The sequence below is a fragment of the Moschus berezovskii genome, chromosome 2 (genome assembly GCF_049115385.1).
Source record: "Moschus berezovskii isolate FMDL1 chromosome 2, NW_MosBer_1.0, whole genome shotgun sequence".
NCBI classification, from domain to species: domain Eukaryota; kingdom Metazoa; phylum Chordata; class Mammalia; order Artiodactyla; family Moschidae; genus Moschus; species Moschus berezovskii.
Window position 1 is genome coordinate 41,760,379 of NC_142461.1, and position 24,868 is coordinate 41,785,246.

The 24,868-nt window shown below is 38.9% G+C and overlaps 1 protein-coding gene across 1 annotated transcript in view; it reads right to left on the reverse strand.

Annotated features, from left to right (window-relative positions):
• Positions 1-24,868, reverse strand: part of ADAM23 (ADAM metallopeptidase domain 23) — a 150,875-nt gene that overhangs the window by 72,681 nt on the left and 53,326 nt on the right. Inside the window, exons 3-6 of the mRNA XM_088841274.1 lie at positions 17,211-17,274; positions 5,684-5,766; positions 4,645-4,708; positions 643-715 (exon numbers count right to left, since the gene is read on the reverse strand). Coding sequence (XP_088697400.1) covers positions 643-715; positions 4,645-4,708; positions 5,684-5,766; positions 17,211-17,274 — 284 coding nt within the window. The remainder of the gene's footprint in view (positions 1-642; positions 716-4,644; positions 4,709-5,683; positions 5,767-17,210; positions 17,275-24,868) is intronic.

The following is a 24,868-nucleotide window of genomic DNA, read 5'->3' on the forward strand; positions in this document are numbered from 1 at the left end:
TCCTTTTCTTAAAGGGTTTTGATTATTTATTTATTTGGCTGCACCAAATCTTCAGTCTTCATTGTGGCATGTGGGATCTAGTTCCCTGACCAGGGATCAAAGCCAGGTGCCCTGCACCGGGATCGTGGAGTCTTAGCCACAGGGCTACCAGGGAAGTCCCCTTAATTTATTTTAGAATTAAAAGGAACGCATGGCATAACCTTTTGCATAAATTACTAAAAACTTTTGGTACTGATACACAGAAATAACATTGCATACCCCAATAATCCAAAAGCGGCTTTTGCCAAATCATCATGCTTAAGATGCCTCAGAATCAGACCATAAGAGAGAGAGTACCAGCTGGTCAAAGAGCAGCAAACTTCCACAAAAATCTAAGGATGAACCTCCCTGTAAATAACTGTTAAATATGGCCACACTCTACAGTTTCTAACACAGCTTTATATCTGAGTTTCATATTTCAGTCTTTCCATTGGAAATGACTCTTCATGCTTCATTACATAAAAGCCACATGAACTGCCCACCAACACTGCTCACTCCAGATCTCAAACCAATTCCACTTTCCAACAAGACTGCATATCTACCAAGCTTCAAGTCAAAGCTTGTAGTACATAAAACAGAATGGCTACTTTAACGAAAACTTACTGAGATTCTTCGTTTGCTTAGAATATTGTCCTGCCAAGATTTTCTGGATTATATGTGGCCGACCTGTGCTTTTCTGAAACAAAAACAATTAGTCAATTAAAAAGCAAGATATGATTACATCTGAATGGAACCGTGCTAGCACTTTCTCTAATATCCTCCCTAAAATGGGAACATTTATATACTGATGGTTTAGTTACCAAAAATGAAAAGTATATGTCTTGTTACAAGTTGGACTTCAAATAGAGCATCATCCAACTGCCCCAGTTTAGATAAAAAGCATAGTTTCATTGGTACTCTTAAGCCTTAACTTTCTTCAAATCCGTGCATAAGAAATTCACAAGAAAGAAACACAAATGGGCAATGACTACACAATGGAAGATGAATACTTTAACACTTCTTCAAAATGCAAGTAAAAAGATATGCCAACTTTTGCCATCAGGTTGGCAAAGGTTTAAAAATTATGACAACCATAGTCAATTACAGTTGCAAGGCAAAAATCACTCTTACACACTGTTGGTAGCACAGGTCACAGAGAAATTTAATAAGTCTATCAACAATCTTGAAAATATCCATATCCTTTGCCCAAGATATTACACTTTTATTAAAGTCTTATTTCCATCACTATAAGCTTCCATTACTGAGTGCAAAGGATGCGCTACCAATTTACCAATTTACTGCTCACAAGCACTCCATATGGTGCATATTTTATTGCCACTTAACAAAAATATTGAGGTTCAGAGAGTACATTAATGAGTTAAAATTATATTACAAAATAATGGTCCATTTATTTTTTAAACTATGGGAAGGTGTCAATGAAAGAATGTGCACTGAAATGTGAAGAGAAGTTATCTCCAGGGGATGGGATAGTGGAGAAATACTATCCAGTTAAATATTTGCTTATTGTGCTTTTCCAAATCCCCCACAACGTCTCATAATCAGAAAAAAATCTTATTTTAAAAAGTGCTCTTATTACATAAATTACATAAAAGGCTTACAATCATTAAAAGTTTTGCCATTCATTTATTATTTGAGAAATAACATGAGTTCTCATAAGAAATAACCTATCCATATTACTGGACTTACAAAGCATACTAAAATTAATAGTAAATTAAATATCAAAAATCTAAATTCAAGTACCATAGACTCTTAATTCTGGTATCAGGTGAAAAGATACGTGGAGTGATGAAACCACAACTAGCAACATAATTTTAAAAACCAACTAAAGTTTCAAGCATTGTTTCTTTCCCTCTCCCGTGGTGAAGATGAGAATAAATCGTTGCATGAATGCAAGGCAGGCAGTAAAAAGGAAGGCAAAAGAGAAAAGGCATTAAGCATATAACAATCAGCTCCTGAAGAATAGGATTATGGGTTTAACAAGGCAAAACCAATGCTTTAAACATTATGATAATAACATCTTATAAATCTCTTCAACAGTTTAATAGACATAGACATGTATATTTGTTAATTCATCAAATGTGTAAATTGCCCTATGAGGGATGCAATGAAAAATTATTTCATTTTACCTATTTAAAAACTCAAGGCTCAGAGAGTTGTTATGGGGGGCAGGGGTTGTTTTGCTCTTTGGCTTTGTTTTTGTTTTATTTTAGGGTCACAGGATCCTTAATCAATGCCAGAAATCAAAGTCAGTTTTTGACCGTATGAGTCAAATAATTGTGCTGTACACAGTTTATCTACCTACAAGTAGAGTAAGGGGAAAATATTTTACTTAATCAAAATGTCTTTATCTATCTAGGTGGGGTGATCTTCATTATCTGATAATTTTTTAATTATCAGTTAGAAATAATACTGCTTTACTCAAACATAAACCAGTAAAAACTTAAAGACTTTCCTGCCTCAAATTTGAAATTACCCCATATTCGTACACAGGTTGCCATATAAAGAAAATAAATATTTGTCTGTTCAACTATTATTATCAATAACCTGAATGACTATTTCCTGTCTCTAAATTTATCTTATCTACATTCGAAATCTCTAAATATTTAAAAAAAAAAAAACTTTTTCTGCTCCCCATCAATGATTGCAATATGCTGACACTATCACTTTCAAACTGCTATTTTCCCATCAGCAGTACTTTTCCCTGTTATGACTCCCCAACTGATACCTCTCAGCACCTTCACTTCCTACTCTCTGTTCCTCTCCAAGCCAGCAGAGCTCCTTGCAGTTCCTAAAACACGCTGAGAATGCTCCTACCTCAGGACCTTTGCACTTGTTCTTCTCCTGTAATACACATCCAGTCCCCTAATTTCCTGAAGGTCTTCATCCAAAATCACCACCTCATTGTGCCCTGCCCTGGACAATTATAAATTTTAACCCTCCTCCCCACCTTTCCAAGTGGCACTAGGGGTAAAGAATCTGCCTGCCAATGTAGGAGATATAAGAGATACAGTTTTGATCCCTGGGTCGGGAAGATCCCCTGGAGGAGGGTATGGCAACCCACTCTAGTATTCTTGCCTGGAGAATCCCATGGACAGTGGAGCCTGGCAGGCTACAGTATACAGGGTTCCAAAGAGTCTGACATGACTGAAATGACAGCATGCACCACCTTCCCAGCTTCATTTTTCTCTCCTTAGTATGCACTATCTAACATACCGTATGAAATTACTTATTCACCTATTTATTCCTGTCTCTGCACCTGAAGACTACACGCTCTATTAGGTTCCGGTTCTACGTCTATTCTGTTCACCATTTTATCCCCTACACCTAAAATAATATCCAGTATGTAGAAAGCCCTTATAACAATATTGATGAATATATGTGTGCTTAGTTGCTCAGTTGTGTATGACTCTGCAATCCCATGGACTGAGGGATTCCACCAGGCTCCTCTGTCTATGGGGACTCTCCATGTGAGAATATTGGAATGAGTTGCCATGCCCTCCTCCACGGTATCTTCCCAACCCAAGGATTGAACACAGGCCTCTTGCATTGCAGGCAAATTTCTTTACTGTCTGAGCCAACAGGGAAGCATGAATACATAAATATATCAAATTTTAAATTTAGTTGCATTTTATTAGTTAGCAACACGATCAGAGTACATGATTTCTTTTTTCCAGTTTTATTGAGATATCATTGACATATAGCACGGAACAGTTTAAAGTATACAACACAATGATTTGATAGATGTATATATTATACAATGAACACCACAATAAGTGTAGTTAATATCCATCACTTCACTTAGTTATGCATTTTTTTCCTTGTGTTGAGAACTTTTAAAATCTATTCTCAGCAGCTTTGAAATATACAATACTATATTGTTAATGACAGTCACATGCTATACACTGCATCCCCAGAACTTACTTAACATATAGTTGGAAGTGTGTTCTTCTGACCACCTTCACTCATTTCCCCCACCCATCTCTGGTAACCACAAATCTGTTGTGTTCATGTGAGTTCAGTTATTTAGATTCCACATACAAATGAGATCATATAATGTTTGCCTTGTTCTGGCTGACTTAACTCACTTAACATAATGCCTTCATGATTTCTTATCTAGGTTGCTGCCTACGCATGACTCTAAACATAATTTTCTTCCCTATCTCAAAAGAAAAATAAATATTGTTTAATGTAATCATAGTTGAACCCACAAATCTCCCCACTGAAGATTCTTAGACTCATAAAAGTTATGTATATACTTGCTTACAGTCCTACAACTATCTAAAGAGCATGAGAATAAAAGCTTGCTTAAAGGAAAACAAATTGGTCAGCATAAAATAAAGCATCTATTCTGTTTTCTCTTCTGACTGGGAAGAGCTGATCTTAGCTTCAGAAAATATTTGAGGCCTCTTACCATCCCTTATTGACATGCCACCTCCAACATGCAACCTAAGCTTCAAACTCATGGTACCAGCCTAAACGTGAGATAAAGTGCTCTAGATAAATGTATTTTGAAATCTACATGATCATCTCTTGATTGCTCAAAAACAAACTGCCAGAAAAATAAAGCACCATAAAAAAAAAAACTGATGTCACAGTCACACTCACCTCATTGTGAATCAGGTCCAGTGGTTCTATCATATACACAAAGGTGTGATCTTCAAACATACCACTACGACACAAGGAACCACAGAGAGTTAACACATATAGCAAACACACTGTCTTTAAAAATGAGTGTATTCTTCCTCAAATAAAATTCACAGACTGCATGGGATCACCCTGTGGTCCTTGCACTGCACTAGACAACGTATAGGCTACAGAAAGTGCAAAAGTGTACAAGAGAAGTACACACATTATACCTGGTATGATTAGTTTTTGGAACTAAATGAACAGATAAGAAGGTCAAATTGGGATAGGACTATTGATGCTATTCTAATATCTCGAGTTATTACCAAACCATGTACAACTAGTACAAATCTGATTCACAAATCCAGTATCATCTGTAAGAAAACAGTTTCTTCATGTATAAGGATAATCTAAAAACGTTTTATTCTGAAGAGGCAAACAGAATTATCTTTATGCTTGCAAATTGTGAATTTCTATTAAGACTCTGTGCTGGGAACCACATTTTATTTTGAGAGACACAGGATTTTTTGTAAAGTGTGTAAATAAGATTTTCAAGATCCTTTCATCACATGGCCATAACAGATTTTTCCATGAAGTGCTACTGTGTTTGAGTCTAAAAGGCACCTACAAATGTTTCTTAAGAGCCTGCCTGAAAACCGAAGCACAGGCTCCTCTTCTTTCAAACCACCCTTGCCTGGCCACCTTCTCCTTATCCTTAGGTTAAGCTGACTGACAGTTCTTCTGGGAGATACCCAAAGTCCCTGTCCTTCTCCTTCACAGTACCCACCAAAATGACAGTTAAATAACAATCTGTATAAACATTTATTTAATCTCTAAATCACCTGCGAACTCTAAGTGTTAAGAGAGTAGGGACTATGCCCTCCTTGTTCACCACATCCAGTCTCTATCCCAGGACTGGTACAGAAGAGTCACTAAAATAAATATCTATGAAAGACATGATGGAAAGGGTGAAAGGAACAGATGAAAGCAAGGTGATTCTCCCTGTGAGAGTCCCACATACTGAAGTCCATTGCAGGTTGACAGAGCCACCCGTGAGTCCTTGACACCTCTGATGTTTCCATGGTAGTAACAGTGCTCTCCACCCTGTAATACAGAAGATTTTATTGATAAATTATGCTGTCTCCAGCATGATTCTCTCTTTGGGATGCATCTGTAAAGCCAAAAGAAAGGCAGGGATGATCCTAGAAACGCCTCCAGGTTGTTATGAAATCTCAATTTTTCAACTTTTCTATAAGAAGCAGGTATATATTCAATGTAATGAAGAAAAGGTTTTAACAGGAATAAGACATTAATGCAGCTGGAACAACTTTTATACCTTTCCTAGGCATGTGAGGGAATAGACACTTAGCAGATATTGTTAAGGAATAAAATCTTCTACATAACTGAGGTGATTCCCCCAAAAGTGGTGTGTATCACCATTTTTTATGAAAACTACATAAGACTTGGTGATTTGCTTTTCTACCTTTTAAAATCAGTTGATAAATTTTTTTAGAAATAATGTATGAACTTACTTTCCCAAGGCAAATAGTAACTGCAAGACCTATTTAAAAACACACACACACAGCAGTTTCCTAGCACTTTCTCTCAACACCTCCATAGCAACTATTTTTAACACTTTCAGCTGTTTCTTCTGCTGTTTACCTATGTATTTCTGAATGGACTATTTACACTGTTATATCCTAATTTATTTCACTTTAGAAATTACCTTCCTAATATAGAGTCTTGAAAACTCTTCTTGCCCACAATACGTTCTAACACACATCAGAAGCTTTTGGTTAAATTCTATTTAGTGTTTGTATGATGACTACACAAATATTGTTCATAGCTGTGCCACTCTGATGACATTGTCTTTCATGCTCTATTTTAAAATTTTTTGAGAACTTTTCTTTCTTCTTTGCTTTTCCATGTATTCAGCATGTGTACAGACCCTATTATCTAAAATATTATCTACAACTCTTCCCCTATGATCAATTATAGCAGATAAGTTATCAAATCAATTTTGTTCCTGGAGACACCCTACTTGTTTCACCCTCATGCTAGGTCTGATGCATGGCTGCATCCCAGGACTAGTCTAGAGCATCATTCTGGCAACTCCTCTGTCCTCTTTCTATATTGAATCCTAGATCCTATGTCTGCATTCATGATCCCCTTTCCTGGAGGTACACATCCTCTGGTAGTTTGTTGAAAATGTATTTATGAAAGATAAATTTCAAAGTTGAAAACCCCGTTTCTATCTTCACACTAGATCATGTGGGTGGGTAGAGAATTTTAGATTGATAATTATTTTCTCTCAGTATTTCAAAGGCATTGTGCACACTCTTAAATCTTCTAATGTTGAGAATTCGAAGTTATTCTAATGTTAAACACTGTCCATACAATCTATGTTTCCTTTTTCAAGAAGATTGCAGGAAATTCTATTCATACCCATTTTCATGAAATCTCACGATGTACCTCAGGGGGGACTTTGCTTATTGATTGTGCTGGGCACTTTCAAATCAAGAAAATGCATTCTACCCAATATTCAGTAATAACCTATACGGGAAAAAGAATCTGAAAAGAATGAATATCTGTATATGTATAACTGAATCACTTTGCTGCACACCCTGAAACTAATACAACATTGTTAATTAACAATGCTCCAATATAAAATAATTTTTAAAAAACCCTGCAACTCCACATGAAACATATTTGAGCATGTGTCAGTGCAGATAATAATAATATATATATATTAAAACAGTAAAAAATGAAAATGCATGCACTTCAGTTCTGGGAAACTTCTATTGTTTCTCTGATAAGCCCCTTCCTTTCCATTTTTCTCTACAAATTAAGCTCTTCTACTAAAGCAGAGGAATGGCTGCCTGGCTCTCTAGGGTAGGGAGTAGATTAGGGATTTAGTACCTTCTCCAAGTAGACTTTCAACCAATCTTTCTGTTTTCTGGTACTTTCAATTCCTGGGGCTTTATGGGTGAAGAAATACAAGTTGGCTTGATTCTGCTTGGTTTTGTCCCAATGGAACTTAGCAAAGCAAAAAAACTCAAACCTAGGACAATTACTCTTCATCCGTCTGCTTTCTAGCTCCTACAATCTTATGGACACCTCTTATTTGCTGTCTTCTCTTCTCTTAATCCTTGTAGGTTTATACCCTTTTTTAAATTCCTTAACTGTTATTTGAGTGTGTCACTATAAGAACTAGAGATAAATATAAGCACGGAATCCACACTGTCTAACCAGAAGTTTCCTATTTTTTTAATTAAATATTGAAATGTAATTTCCCTGGTGGCTCAAATGACAAAAAATCTGCCTGCAATTCAGTAGACCTTGGTTCAATCCCTGGGTTGGGAAGATCCCCTGGAGAAGAGAATGGCTACCCATTCCAGTATTCTTGCCTGGGAAATCCCACGGATAGAGTAGCCTGGCAAGCTACAGTCAATGGGGTCACAAAGAGTCGGACATGACTGAGAAACTAACACCTACACATATAGTTGATTTAAAATGTTGTACTAGTTTCACATGCACAGCAAAAGGATTCAGTTATACAGACATAAATGAGTAGAAGGGACTTCCCTACAGCTCAGATGGTAAAGAATCTGCTCGCAATGCAGGAGACCTGGGTTCGATCCCTGGGTCAGGAAGATCCCCTGGAGAAGGAAATGGCAATCCACTCCAGTATTCTTGCCTGGAGAATCCCATGGACAGAGGAACCTTGTGGGCTATAGTCCATGGGGTCACAAAAAGTCAGACACGACTAAGTGACTAACACACACACATATTGAATAGAGTTCCCAGTGCTATACAGCAAGTCCTTGTTGATTATTTTATATACATACAGTGGGTATATGTTAATCCCAAATTTCTTAAATAGAATATTGACTTTGACTTTTTATTGATGATTTATAGTCATCTTGATCACTGCTTATAAAGCTGTATTACAATAGCCTCAGATGATATTTAAGTGCATAAAAGGGTGCACCCACATATCAAATAACCACTCCCCAATCAACTTAGTTTGTTTCCTTTTAGTAACTATAATATAAAGTTTCAATGTTGATTTCTAAAATTGGTATTACAATCTTGTTACTATTTTGTGAAGTGTTGCTTTTGCTTCTCAAAAATCTACTCATATGCACACATATTGACTTCTATATACTATGTCAAATTCTATTTGCATATTCAACTCTGGAACTTGTTGGGGCAAATAATACCACACATTTCAGTAATTTGAGAATCCAGATTAATACCATGTAATTAAATATCAGACTCTTCCCATGATTCTAAAAACAGCCAACAGTTCAGTTCAGTTCAGTCGCTCAGTCGTGTCCGACTCTTTGCGACCCCATGAATCACAGCACGCCAGGCCTCCCTGTCCATCACAAACTCCCGGAGTTCACTCAAACTCATGTCCATCGAGTCGGTGATGCCATCCAGCCATCTCATTCTCTGTCGTCCCCTTCTCCTCCCACCAACAATCTTTCCCAGCATCAGAGTCTTTTCCAGTGAGTCAACTCGTCACATGAGGTGGCCAAAGTATTGCAGTTTCAGCTTTAGCATCAGTCCTTCCAATGAACACCCAGGATTGATCTCCTCTAGAATGGACTGGTTGGATCTCCTTGCAGTCCAAGGGACTCTCAAGGGTCTTCTCCAGCACCACAGTTCAAAAGCATCAATTCTTCGGCGATCAGCCTTCTTCACAGTCCAACTCTCACATCCATACATGACCACTGCAAAAACCATAGCCTTGACTAGGTGGACCTTGGTTGGCAAAGTAATGTCTCTGTTTTTTAACATACTATCTAGGTTGGTCATAACTTTCCTTCCAAGGAGTAAGCGTCTTTTAATTTCATGGCTGCAATCAGCATCCCTAGTGATTTTGGAGCCCAAAAAAATAAAGTCTGACACTGTCTCCACTGTTTCTCCATCTATTTCCCATGAAGTGATGGGACCAGATGCCATGATCTTTGTTTTCTGAATGTTGAGTTTCAAGCCAACCTTTTCACTCTCCTCTTTCACTTTCATCAAGAGGCTTTTGACTTCCTCTTCACTTTCTGCCATAAGGGTGGTGTCATCTGCATATCTGAGGTTCTTGATATTTCTCCCGGCAATCTTGATTCCAGCTTGTGCTTCTTCCAGCCCAGCGTTCCTCATGATGTACTCTGCATATAAGTTAAATAAGCAGGGTGACAATATACAGCCTTGATGTACTCCTTTTCCTATCTGGAACCAGTCTGTTGTTCCATGTACAGTTCTGACTGTTGCTTCCTGACCTGCATACAGGTTTCTCAAGGGGCAGGTCAGGTGGTCTGGTATTACCATCTCTTTCAGAATTTTCCACAGTTTATTGTGATCCACAAAGTCAAAGGCTTTGGCATAGTCAATGAAGCAGAAATAGATGTTTTTCTGGAACTCTCTCGCTTTCTCCATGATCCAGCGGATGTTGGCAATTTGATCTCTGGTGCCTCTGCCTTTTCTAAAACCTGCTTGAACATCTGGGAGTTCACGGTTCACATATTGCTGAAGCCTGGCTTGGAGAATTTTGAGCATGACTTTACTAGCATGTGAGATGAGTGCCATTGTGTGGTAGTTTGAGCATTCTTTGGCATTCCCTTTCTTTGGGATTGGAGTGAGGACTGACCTTTTCCAGTCCTGTGGCCACTGCTGAGTTTTCCAAATTTGCTGGCATATTGAGTGCAGCACTTTCACAGCATCATCTTTCAAGACTTGAAATAGCTCAACTGGAATTCCATCACCTCCACTAGCTTTTTTTTTTTTTCCATCGTGATGCTTTCTAAGGCCCACTTGACTTCACATTCCAAGATGTCTGGCTCTAGGTCAGTGATCATGTTATCATGACTATCTTCGTCGTGAAGATCTTTTTTGTACAGTTCTTCTGTGTATTCTTGCCACCTCTTCTTAATATCTTCTGCTTCTGTTAGGTCCATACCATTTCTGTCCTTTATCAAGCCCATCTTTGCATGAAATGTTCCCTTGGAATCTCTAATTTTCTTGAAGAGATCTCTTGTTTTTCCTATTCTGTTGTTTTCCTCTATTTCTTTGCACTGATCACTGAGGAAGGCTTTCTTATCTGTCCTTGCTATTCTTTGGAACTCTGCATTCAGATGCTTATATTTTTCCTTTTCTCCTTTGCTTTTTGCTTCTCTTCTTTTCACAGCTATTTGTAAGGCCTCCTCAGACAGCCATTTCACTTTTTTGCATTTCTTTTCCATGGGGACGGTCTTGGTCCCTGTCTCCTTACAATGTCACGAACCTCCGTCCAGAGTTCATCAGGCACTCTATCTATCAGATCTAGTCCCTTAAATCTATTTCTCACTTCCACTGTATAATCATAAGGGATTTGATTTAGGTCATACCTGAATGGTCTAGTGGTTTTCCCTACTTCCTTCAATTTAAGTCTGAATTTGGCAATAAGGAGTTCATGATCTGAGCTACAATCAGCTCCTGGTCTTGTTTTTGCTAACTGTATAGAGCTTCTCCATCTTTGGCTGCAAAGAATATAATCAATCTGATTTCGGTGTTGACCATCTGGTGATGTCCATGTGTAGAGTCTTCTCTTGTGTTGTTGGAAGAGGGTGTTTGCTATGACCAGTGCGTTCTCTTGGCAAAACTCTATTAGCCCTTGTCCTACTTCATTCTGTACTCCAAGGCCAAATTTGCCTGTTACTCCAGGTGTTTCTGGACTTCCTACTTTTTCATTCCAGTCCCCTATAATGAAAAGGATATATTTTTTGGGTGTTAGTTCTACAAGGTCCTATAGGTCTTCATAAAACCATTCAACTTCAGCTTCTTCAACGTTACTGGTTGGGGCATAGGCTTGGATTACTGTGATATTGAATGGTTTGCCTTGGAAATGAACAGAGATCATTCTGTCATTTTTGAGATTGCATCCAAGTACTGCATTTCGGACTCCTCTGTTGACCATGATGGCTACTCCATTTCTTCTAAGGGATTCCTCCTGCCCACATTAGTAGATATAATGGTCATCTGAATTAAATTCACCCAATCCAGTCCATCTTAGTTCACTGATTCCTAGAATGTTCACTCTTGCCATCTCCTGTTTGACCACTTCCAATTTGCCTTGATTCATGGACCTAACATTCCAGGTTCCTATGCAATATTGCTCTTTACAGCACCGGACCTTGCTTATATCACCAGTCACATCCACAACTGGGTATTGTTTTTGCTTTTGTTCCATCCCTTCATTCCTTCTAGAGTTATTTCTCCACTGATCATAGGAAACTGTAAATTCCATCAAACCAGTTATAGAACACTTTGTGTCACACCAAAAAGCTATCTTGAGTCAAGTGACTGTTAGAAGTGCACAGCAAACACTGTCATATTTACTTGACCTTTCTAAGAAAAGCTCTATTTTTTATATTTTCCTGCAAATAATATTTTTTCCCAGAAAATATTTCCAAGTCTTTTCTTACACTTCAGTTTCATTCGCTTGCACTGAACACTGAAAGCTGATGTGCTTTCAGTATAAAGGTCATTGGTACCTGTTTTAATTAAGGCAGAATATCATCTGAGGGGAACTGTTCAGTTCATGGTATATGTGGATGTGGATCACCATACTTCCAGGACTTCGAGACTTGCAGTAACCTCTAATTCCTGATGTTTATCATCATAAGAAAGCTTTAATATCTAACTTGTGTAGTTATATTAAACACGACAGGCAATTTGGCAAGTCCTAATTTAGTGTTAATATTAGTAGTATTAGAAGACTTTCTGACTTCCTTATTGCTTAATTTATACCAAGTTTTTGAGAAAGCATTACCAGAAAAATACTATTTGGCAACTGTCCAGATTATGTAGCACTTTGTTAATGTCACCACAAATTAAGATCTTCTGGTATTTCATATTAAATAAATCCCTGTTGAGAAGTATTCTCTCTTGGGTATCAGGATGTCAGGAGCAGGTCAGGTCCCAGGGGCCTCTTCCAAGGGGAGGGCCTTGTTAATGAAGACACTGGATAGTCAGTTCCCAGGGTGCCTCCATCCAAGGTACTAGCCATCTGAAACCCTCACTGCCTAACAGTAACTGCCATCTCTGTATACAAATAGGGAGAGAGCCACAAAGTGCTTAAAGGCTCTGCCGCAGACAGTGGAAAGCTAAACTGAATCCCACACCTGCAGGCTCTAGTGTTCCTTTCTGCAATCAGGAAGGCCTCAGACAGTTCAAGAGCACTGGTCAGAGACTTTGAGATCACCACTTATGACGGGGTCACAGACCTGTAACTAGGCAAACAGCTGGCAGGAGAATCAAAAAGGGCTCATTAGAAGCATGACACAAGTCTATATGTGTCTCCATGGACATCAGCATTTTCAGATTAAAAACTGTTGGGTACTTATGTTCAACAAAAATGGAGAATCTAATAAATAGAGATTATTGCATCAGCATTTTCAGATTAAAAACTGTCGGGTACTTATATTCAACAAAAATGGAGAATCTAATAAGTGGAGATTATTGCATCGTCAAAGGGACTTCAAATGGGATGCACATACCTGAATTTGAATACTGCAAAATAAGAATACAAAAAAATATTTCAGAGAATTGGACAACTTGAGAATCCAACACCAGTTTAATTATTTATCTTTGCTAAACTCAAGGGGAAAAAATGTCCACGTATCAGAACATTTACATGTCCTAATTTATATGTTTATAACCAGTCCATTCTAAAGGAGATCAATCCTGGGTGTTCATTGGAAGGACGGATGCTAAAGCTGAAACTCCAATACTTTGGCCACCTCATGCGACGAGCTGACTCACTGGAAAAGAGTCTGATGCTGGGAGGGATTGGGGGCAGGAGGAGAAGGGGACGACAGAGAATGAGATGGCTGGATGGCATCACCGACTTGATGGACATAAGTTTGAGTGAACTCCGGGAGTTGGTGATGGACAGGGAGGCCTGGCGTGCTGTGATTCATGGGGTCGCAAAGAGTCGGACACGACTGAGCAACTGAACTGAACTGATTGAGACATGTAGTAGCTCTGAAGTATGACTCATCATTCTGTCTGAAACTAATTCCCAGAATATTTTAAATGTCCACATTTATATTTCACTTTAAAGCCAATTAAGCTATTAGTGATTCTGTTCCTCCCTAGTCATATGAATAATAGTGTGTGTGTATGTGTGTGTATGCATACACATGTGTTCTTTTGTCTAAATAATTTGAGATATTTGGAAGAAAGGTTTCAAGGTGTAAAAACAGGCTTATTTAACTTGCCATTCTTACATACTAATTTTCTTTTCTGGTATTCGGTATGAAGATTTTCTTTACATGGAACACAATGTGAACTTTAAAGACACACTTTTAAAAATAGATATGCAATGATAGTAGGAGTATGAATTTATACAAAATTTTAGAAAGAAAAACTGTGAATATGAGGCAAAAGCCTTAAAAATGTACCAACTCTTTAACCCAGAAAATTCCATTCTTGAAAGTAATCCTTAAGCAATTATTAAAGAAGTACACAAAATATATTTAGAAGGGTTTTACTTAAAGTTATGGCAACCCACTCCAGTTTTCTTGCCTGGAGAATCCCCATGGATTCTGGTGGGCCACAGTCCAGGGGGTCACAAAGAGTCGGACACGACTGAGTGACTAAGCATCAGCACTTAAAGTTATTCGTACAGTGAAATATTAGAAGCCATTTTAAATGTTTATCATTGTGGGATTAAACAAATTATAGCAAATGAATTGGATACAATATTATACATCTTTTAAAAACAAAAGTTTAGCAGAAATTTTAACGCATGTTAGAATATTTATAATATTGTTAGGCTAAAAAAAAATTTATTTTCTCTGTTCTACCGTTAATTACCAAAACTTTGCAAGTAAATATATGGGTATAAGTTCTGATTATTACCCAGGACTTGATTCTCAAAAGGAAAATGAACAGCTCAAAAGGGTTATATAAATGATCTGGTTGTAGTTTTCATAGCCTAAGTTATTTCCAGTATTCTGCTGGTCTGAGGAGCTGGGTATGTCTTTATTCCTTCATCAATCCTAATGTCATTTTCCTGGAAGTTGAAAGAACGACCATTCTTCCATCAGGGATATATAAATAGTTGTATTCCCTTACTGGAAACTCTAAACAAATTCTCAAGATCCATTTGCTTGATTTGAACTTTTTTTTCAGATTCCTGATAACTGTAATCAAGTTGTTTCTAGACATGTTCCTCAAATTTATATTCCCACCAATATTATTGTGACTATTATTGTACATTATGATTTTTTAAAGAAATTTGATAATTTAACATTTTAAAAGATGCCATTTATATTCTCATTTTAACTTGCATTTGCTTATAAAAAATTTACCAGCCATTTGTATTTTTCTTTTGTGAAATATACATTTATGTCATTCATCCATTTATGCTTAAATGGTTTATCTTTTATCAATACATAATTTAGATTAATTCAAAGCATGTACAAATCGGCACAGAACATTGCCATGTCTGTTAAAAATGTTCTAATCTGAAATATTTTATTAAAAATTTGCTTTATATTGTTTAATGAAATAAAATATGTATATATATTTATTTAAATTTCTCCCACAGGATAGTGTATACCATATCAACTCAGGTTTGGGAGTGTGAGAGGCATATGTGTGAGCTAAGTCACTTCCGTCGTGTCCAACTCTTTGCAGTCCTATGGACCGTAGCACACCAGGCTCCTCTGTCCATAGGAATCTCCAGGGAAGAATACTGGAGTGGGTTGCTGTGCCCTTCTTCAGGAGATCTTCCTGACCCAGGGATCAAACCCTCATCTCTTATGTCTCCTGGCATTGGCAGGTGGGTTCTTTACCACTAGTGGCACCTGGGAAGCCCATATATATATAGATACATACAAATAAAAAACAGACTGTTACCACTTATTCATTAGATATGAAGCAAGTAAGTTTGAGAAAAAAGCTATTTGGAGAAAATGGGTCATAAGTAAGATAAAAGAAATGAACATGAAACAAACTGCAATGAACACTTCTTTTGTCAGCGCTAAAATACTCTTTGTTTTAAATTTCAGTTACAATTGATACAAGATTTGACAAGTCTAATCCATGAGAGGACCTCCATTTGGGACCTCAAATGACCTCTGGAGGCCAATTAGCTATTCCATTTCCTTAAAAAAAAAAAAAACTTTCTTAGTGAGAAGTTTGGATCAGGTTACAGAGGCCTGCAAAGGTGGCTCATTTGCTGAGTCTGTAAAGGTTTCTTGCAATCTTCTCTTCTCCAGACTCATGATTCAGCATCTGCAGTGCTCACAGCATTGGCACAGCTGACAGAAGTTTTGGTTTGTACAAATGCCAGGCAGCACTGTTCCCGAGCTTGATTTAGCATTTCTGTTCACTTTCCACAACATTAACTTTTAGGGAGATTCGACAACCCCCTCAAGATGCAGCCTAAAGCGAGAAGTGACAGACTAGTAAGAGTAATACATGGAAGTTCTTAATCTGGGGCATAAAATTCAAAGGTTTGGAACATACATCAAATTACAAATGTGCCCACTGTTAGGTAGGCAATTATAAATCCTAAGAAATGCCATGACCCTTGGGCAGTAGTTAGTTCAGGCCACCTAGAAATATCTGTGGAGAGGATATGAGATGGACCAGCCCAGTTCCCCACACTGTACAATCCAACCCAGAAAGCCCATGCTTTTGTGCCAGTGCTCATTAGCAATCAAGTAACAAAATTCAATAATGTTTCCCCACTTTATTTTGTTTCTCTGTTTGCATCCCATGCCTGAGGCATCCGTGGACACACTTTATGCTCAGAGGTGCTCCGTAACCTTCCTACAACTCAGAGTGTCTCTCTAGATGCAGCCATTCCAGGAATTTTCACCCTGACCGGGGGAGATCAACTGTGTTCCTTACATACAAGTAATCTCTCTCTCTTGTTTAATCTAAACCCACTTTTCCTTATTGATTCTCTATGAAAAGAACAGTTAATCTCCAATGAAGGAAATCAAGCACCCAATTGCACTGGTATTACAATGCTTGGTGGCCATGAGAAGGTTTATTTGTCTTCTTTCTGCCTCCATTTCTTCCTTTGCACAACAGGAATAATGATACCCACGCCACAGAACTATTGTGAAGATTGAGAGGGAGAATGTTCCCTACATCTTCCTTTCCCCACCTGTCCTTGGGCACCAAAGTCCCTTGGACTAAACAGTCATCTAACAGCCCCTCCAGTCTGATCATTCAATTTCTCTGACCATGAGCCTGGTGCTGCCATGGAACTGGAGAAATCTTGATACTGTCCACTTACATAAGGTACCATATGTATAACCAAGACAATGAATATTTCTTTACTGACTGGAGCATTTAATGTTATCTCAAACATTTGTAAATTTTAATAAATTTCTCCTAAATGTATATTAAATTTAAAAATAATAGTTTTTATAAGAGGCTACAGGATTTTAGTACGACAGACGGCAAAACAATGCAGTGTGCAATCAACAGCGTTCTATGAATAAGAATATTTATACTATAGGATGTCCATATGCTGCTGACCATACCTTAGAGTACTGTGGTTTCCCATTTTCATAGTGAATCTCCACATAATCAGAAGACAGCAAACCACTACAAAGGAAAGAAAATACAGTGATTTCCACATCTAAGATACTTGGAGGTTTTTAAAATAACCAGCTCAATAAATGGATGTGAGAGCTATGTAAACCACAAAGCTCTCCTGTCCACAGTAAGGGCAGAACAGATGTCATCAACAGTGCCAAATGTTATCCAGCAACAAATCACTCCTCCATCTGTTAAAAAGAGTAAAATACAGATAATTTAAAGATGAACTCTTTTGATACACACATTCATCATTTGATTGATATGTTAATATGGAACAAACAAAGAGGCAGGTAACAGAAGAAGACGAGCACCATAAAAATTCACAATTACACTCTAACTAATTGGAAACTCAAAACAATCATTGAGGAAGAGTACAGAGAAAAGACCAGATAGAAAATATTTTAGGCTTTTCAAGTCACAGGGTCTGTATAACCACTATTCAACTCTGCTATTTTATCATGTAAATCACTACAGGTTGTACAGTTGTGTTCCAATAACACCTCATTTATGGACACTGAAATCTGAATTTCACATAATTTTCACCCATCAGGAAATATTTTTCTTCTTTAATTTTTTGCAACCATTTGGAAATTTAATAAACATTCTTCACTTGAGGATTACAAAAGCAGAAATGCCAGATATGGCCTGCGGTCCACAGTTTGCTAACTCCTGTAATAAAATAATAGTTAAGAACATAGATTTTGAAGTCAGTCAGTCAGTCAGTCAGTTCAGTCGCTCAGTCGTGTCCGACTCTCCGCGACCCCATGAGTCACAGCACGCCAGGCCTCCCTGTCCATCACCAACTCCCGGAGTACACTCAAACTCATGTCCACAGAGTCGGTGATGCCATCCAGCCATCTCATTCTCCGTCGTCCCCTTCTCCTCCCGCCCCCAACCTTTCCCAGCATCAGAGTCTTTTCCAGTGAGTCAACTCGTCGCATGAGGTGGCCAAAGTGTTGCAGTTTCAGCTTTAGCATCAGTCCCTCCAATGAACATCCAGGATTGATCTCCTTTAGAATGGACTGGTTGGATCTCCTTGCAGTATAAGGGACTCTCAAGAGTCTTCTCCAACACCACAGTTCAAAAGCATCGATTCTTCGGCGATCAGCCTTCTTCACAGTCCAACTCTCACATCCATACATGACCACGGGAAAAACCATAGCCTTGACTAGACGGACCTTGGTTGGCAAAGTAATGTCTCTGCTTTTTAATATACTATCAAGGTTGGTCATAACTTTCCTTCCAAGGAGCAAGCGTCTTTTAATTTCATGGCTGCAATCAGCATCTGCAGTGATTTTGGAGCCCAAAAAAACAAAGTCTGACACTGTTTCCACTGTTTTTCCATCTATTTCCCATGAAGTGATGGGACCAGATGCCATGATCTTTGTTTTCTGAATGTGGAGCTTCAAGCCAACCTTTTCACTCTCCTCTTTCACTTTCATCAAGAGGCTTTTGAGTTCCTCTTCACTTTCTGCCATAAGGGTAGTGTCATCTGCATATCTGAGGTTATTGATATTTCTCCCGGCAATCTTGATTCCAGCCCAGTCCATCTCCTTATTAGTAGTGTGACCATGGGCAAGGTACCCAACTCAGCCTTTACATGAGTCACACGGAGACAACAAAGAGTGTGAATCGCATAGACACTAACAGGATTAAATGAAACCACCCAAATGAGAACTCAGCGCTGAGTACATGCCCAGTAACAAGCACTGCAGCTGTCACTATTTTTAACTCAGCTTCCTCCAACACATTTCCCTTTATACAAGGTAGGAAATACAAAATATGTGCCTCCAAACAAGCACAGAACTGCTAGGGCATCTGGGTTCCTGTTCAGCTGTACCACTAGAAATAATGGTAACAAGAGATCACTCACATTGACTGAGTACTCACTACATCCCAGCCACTGTTCTAAGGACTATCAAGGGAGAACTCACTTAGTCTTACTGGTAAATGAAGGACAACAGTAGGTTCAACAATGAGCCAAGGGTGTGCCCTATATTTAGGTCCCCACTTCTATTGTAAGAAAAAAGGCTGGAGCAGACAATGTCTCAAGAAGGCCTGCTCTGACATTCTGTCTTCCATAACTCTGCCTACCCGTAGGTTTTCTTGTTGGGAAATCTCGACACTGCTTCTTTAACAAAAGGATGGGAGGACTCAAGGATTTTGCATCATTTTGAGAGCTGCACCTGATGTGGTTCTACTATGACCCAGTGTGGAGGGGCTGGAGGAGGCTTAGAGCCAATCAACAGAGTAACTGGTCCAGCCTGGTTTCTGGTGTGAGCTGAGGGACAACCTTTACAACACAGAAATAAGGCAGATGCTTGTATCCTGGACAGGTTTTTCTCTTGAAATTACTAATCTAATGTGTGTCTATTGAAAATTCTACATTTGAAACTAACTTAACTTACGGTACCATCTACTCATTCCCTTCTCAGAATCTCAGTAATAGCGTAAGTATGACAGGGGCTTCCCTTGTGGCTCAGCTGGTAAAGAATCCACCTGCAACGCAGGAGACCCCTGTTCGATTCCTGGGTCAGGAAGATCCACTGGAGAACGAATAGACTACCCACTCGAGTATTCTTGGGCTTCCTTTGTGGCTCAGCTGGTAGCAAATCCACCTGCTACGTGGGAAACCTGGGTTCAATCCCTGGGTTGGGAAGAAAGGCTACCCACTCCACTGGCCTAGAGAAATAGGTCGCAAAGGGTCGGACACGACTGAGCGACTTTTACTTTCACTTTCTTCAATGACAGTTCTCAGCTCTCTGTACTTGGGAGAGCCTGACAGGGTGCAGAAACTTCTTTCAGTTCCAGTTAATGAAGTCAGCACTGTGAATGTGCATAAGCAGGGTTGTTGATGACATTTCTCTCAGGAATATTTCTACAACACCGAGAGGCAGAGAGGCTGCACTAACTGCATTTTAATTACCTCTCTCTACAGGTAATTCATTATTTTGAAAATTCTCAACCACACCATCCCTGGAGCATGTCTAACAGCTGAAAACAAGGCTATTTTAGACCCCCTACTTTTGCTTGTAATTATAAAAGCAGATAATAACATTCTAACCACTAACCACCAAATATGATAAAGGTCACTTTATCGTATTTCTCTCTTTTCAAGGTCTTTTGCCCACCATGGACATAACTATTTCTACTATCTCCCGCATGTGAGAATCTTAAAGAAGAGAAATAGGCACTTTTCTAGGAGCCTATGACAGATAGAGATAGACCTAAGACGATATGCTCCCTCTGACAGAGGAGCTCCTCTCTCCCGCCTCCTATAAATAGCATCACATCCTCACTTGCACTATCCTTTCCTCCTGTCTGACCAGAGCCATCCCTGCCTTAAAACTGTTTCTTTCACTTATAACAGTGTCCCCAGCACCTGGCATGATGCCTGGTGCATAGCAGGTGCCTAATCAACATTTGCTGAGTGAACGAACATCTACGAACATCCACTCTATGCCAGGCCCACACCATGTGCTGGGAAGGTGGGATGAAGAATGCCACTCTCCAAAACCGAAACTAGGTAAATCAGCACAAATGTATGAGATTTGCCATCTCATCCTAAAATGGCATCTGTAATCTTCCTGAAGGTGAATTAATGTCAACTGAAATGTAATCTCATTATATAAGTCTTAATGTAATTTCCAAACAAGACTTCTCAGTGAGGGGCAAGTAACACTGGAGAAAAAGAACTGAACAGCTAGTGGTGTGGTGGTGCCTCCAGCCACACCCTGCAAAGAAAGAGCAGGTCATCTGTATCTCTGTATGCCTGAAGATAAGCTTTCTGGCAATCTCTGCTTGCAGATGCTCTCCAAGGCCTTTCCTCCACCTCTGCCCTCTGCAGTTTCCCTAACAGAATTTCCTGTCAGGGACAGAATGTTCTAACAGTCCAATACTGATCTACTTAGCAATTATGGTTCCAAGTATAAACTGTCATTTTACTGTGATGACCAGCCAACTGGGTGTTTGGTTCTGAGTTATCTGATAATATGAGAGAACTGATAAAAAGGAATTTCTGAACATTTTAAATTCTGAAATAAGCATTCTTTTTCTAGGCATTTAAGTTACAGAAAAGCTATACACCCCAGCTACTATAGTGTTTCTCACGCAGGTTATCTGGTGAAAGCAAGGTGGCCTTTGGAAGTAAAGAGATAAATGTAGGATGGAAGCTCAAAGCAAGATGGAAGAGAGTGGAAGAACTGGAATAAGGAAATTCTCTTTTGATATTGTTATGGAATCCTCTCACTCAGCACCTTCATGGTGAATCTGCACAAAGGTAGTAAAAAGAACCTCAACTCTAAAGTCAGACAATATGATTTTATTCAACATATGAAGAACAAATGTAAGCACCTTGAAGATGCTGAACTCTAAGAGCAAGAGAATGGCAAGACTATTTAAACATGGCGATGAACCAAGAGTCAGAGCAATGATGGAGGAGACTGTGGCAGAAATAATGCTGAGTATCCACCCAATCGTATTTTGTCTTTCTTCCTGGCATGGTAAGACGACATTTCATAGCTTTCCCAGCATTTAGGATGGGATCAAGAGATTGAATTTAGGCTCAAGAGATACGGGTGGAAGTGATGTCCACTCTTCCAGTTTGAACATTAAAATCCAGGCATGACTATCAGGGCTCTCTCTTCTCTGGAATTCTGGAAGTCATACGTGCCAGATGGCATAGCTACAAGGTGGATGCAGTCTAGGTTCCTACATCGTGATATGGAGAGCTGCTTCTTAGGAAAGTCACTCAATTTGTATTAGACCATACCATGCGTAAAATACAAAATATTACACTATTAATTCTCACATTTCATCTTTATTATTGAAACATGCTCAAAATGATCCTAATTCCAGCACGTATCACAAGAACAAGTTTTAGAAATTTATGGTGAAAGAATTTCAGAATCATCCACAAATATACAAAGAGAACTGCTATTAAGATCTAGACATTGAAAATTCATACAAAGAGAAGTTTTGCCTATATAAATATTTGTTGGCGCCCTTGAGTTTGAGATGGTGTGTCTAATGAAAGAAGATATATGAACAGTCAGGTGGTCAAAACTCTGAAAGTTTATATCTTACATTCCTCCAGGGAGTTTCATTATGGAAAAGCCAAGGAAGGATCTGAGTAACTGGAAAAGTTACTTACCAAGAATCCCTAGAGCCTGAAAAAGTCATTAGTGAAGAACAGTGAATGACTTCTTTGGAAAATAACTTGAATCCCTTATGTTAAAGAACTACATGCTTTCTTTTGGACAATCCTGGTCATGATAGGCTATGACTGGGTTCATCAAGCAAACTAATTTGTTTAGAAAGAGATGACGTAAAGAACAAGACCCCTGCATTCTAACGAAGACTACTAGGAAAGACAAACATCAGACCACAAGAAAGTCATTTGTTCTGTATCAGTTAAAGATCATTTACTTCCTTTAAAAAGTAGTCAAACTACCAGTCTCTAAAGTCTCTTCCAGTTCTGAAATCTGCATTCACTGCAATTAATGAGATGAACCCTCAGTCTACACCTCTGATTAGGAAATTGAGAACAATCTCTTTTGGAGAGACCTGAGGCCAATAGGGCATTCCTTCACCAGCAGAGCTAAGGGAAAAGTGTACAAAAACAATAGCAAGCACCAATGCTGAAGCACTGGCTGGCCATATGATTTATCATCCAAATCAGGATACAGAAAGAAGCATATTAATAATTTTCCAGGACAACAGACATAAACCAGGAAGGACTGTCCTGAAAAAATGGGGACATACAGTTACTCTACCTAAGGGTCAAATTAAAGGTACACACACCTTCTACAGAGAAGATTAAGCTAGTCTATGAGGTGAAAAATACCCCAAAGCTGAGATGTTACTAAGCCAGTAGAATGTGAATATGTCTCTTTCTCCAGCTGCTTCTGGATTTTACGTGGCCACTGTTTTTGGACAGACAGACAGGATCTTTCTCTCTCAGCGCTTGATGTCAGGAAGTACGTGAGAGGGGAATGAGCAGCTTGAGATGCAGAAATCAGAAAGTTGTGAATCTACATTCACCGCAATACACTGGACTTGTCAGGTCCTGACCAGCCATGATCCTTGCCACTCAATGTCTTTGCTCTTAAAGAAACAGTATCACTAATACCCTAATTCCATTCTCAGGGGTAAAATATGTAAATTACTTCCATATGTTTTCAAACTGGGACTGGAACAGAGGTCAATATTTGCATGAACAGTGAAAGATTATGTCTAGAAAAGAAAGAAGTGTCACCGATGCCCATTTTCATAATGGAAATTCACTCATCTGATTATCTTCTGCTTGACAACATTTAACTCCTCAGTATTAGGATCCCTGAGCATTCTACATGGCTCCTAACAGATTCACCCTGGAGGTCTGCCCTTCATCCCACCAGGTCTTACACTTGAAGTAGGCTGGGACCTGGAACCCTTTTCCAGGGTGCTTGCAATTTGCACCTGGACAAAAAAATACAAGAAACCATAAGAGACTAAGAATAACTACATGCCTGCTGCAGTGGGAGCAACTATGAGCAATAACACACAAAAAGGCCACAAACCAACCACCATTATGGAGGGGCCGGGAGCAAAAGCAAGGTACTACACATGATCCCAGCATGCAGCATCAGCAAGAGGGTGGGTAGACCTCCTAAGCTACCCCTCCAGCCCCACCCTTTCACTGGTGCACCCTCCCCTCACCCTATTTGAGGAATCAGCCTGCCCCCCTTGGAGAGCAAGCAAGAGTGCCTGTTTCTTGTTTTCACTCTCTCATACTACAGCACAAGTTTCAATAAAGCCTTGCCTGGAATTCTCATCTGCCCTCTTATCAATTTCTACTGATGAAAAAGTCCAAGGACCCAGGTCGGTAACACATTCATTTATTTGATAACAATAAACGCTGAGCACTATGGAGAGTCTCAGCTTCATGGGGCATCAAGGAGAACAGTATTGGACAACGAACTACCATGCCTTCTCCCTCTTTCCATCAGTTTTACTTTTTTCCTTTTATACACCTAACTTTTAATTCATTAAATCATCACTCTAAGTTGTAATTAGGAGAGATACAGACTTTAAACTTAGTACATTCATACAAGTGGAAGCTTATAAATTTACTATTATCCTCATGGTGCTTTCCTTTTTGAAAATAACAAACTTAAAAGGTAAGAAGATTCTTCAACCACCACTTTTCTCAAGTTTTAAGAAAAAGTTAGACTCAACCCAACTGAAATAATTTTTAATACCAAAAGTTACTGCAGCTAGAAACTATATGCTCCAGTGAGTATAAACAATACAGTGAGAATTTTAAAGCTGTGTTCAAAGATTGTAGACATGGAGAGGTTTGGATTTAAGAGTATAGAAATGATATGTTAAGTGGGTGAAAGTAATTACAGGTTGAATTGAGATTTGGTGTTAAGTCAAACAGTGATGGCATGCTAGGCCAGGGCTGGAGAATGTGGGCATATTTCATAGGATTGGAGCTGGAGGCGGAGACCACTCCTAGTACAAGCAAGTTGTAGAGATGTGAACTTCTCTGAGGGTCACCGCAGGAATTCAATGAGTTCCTGAACCACAGGAGAGGCTGCAGTACTTTAATGTGTAG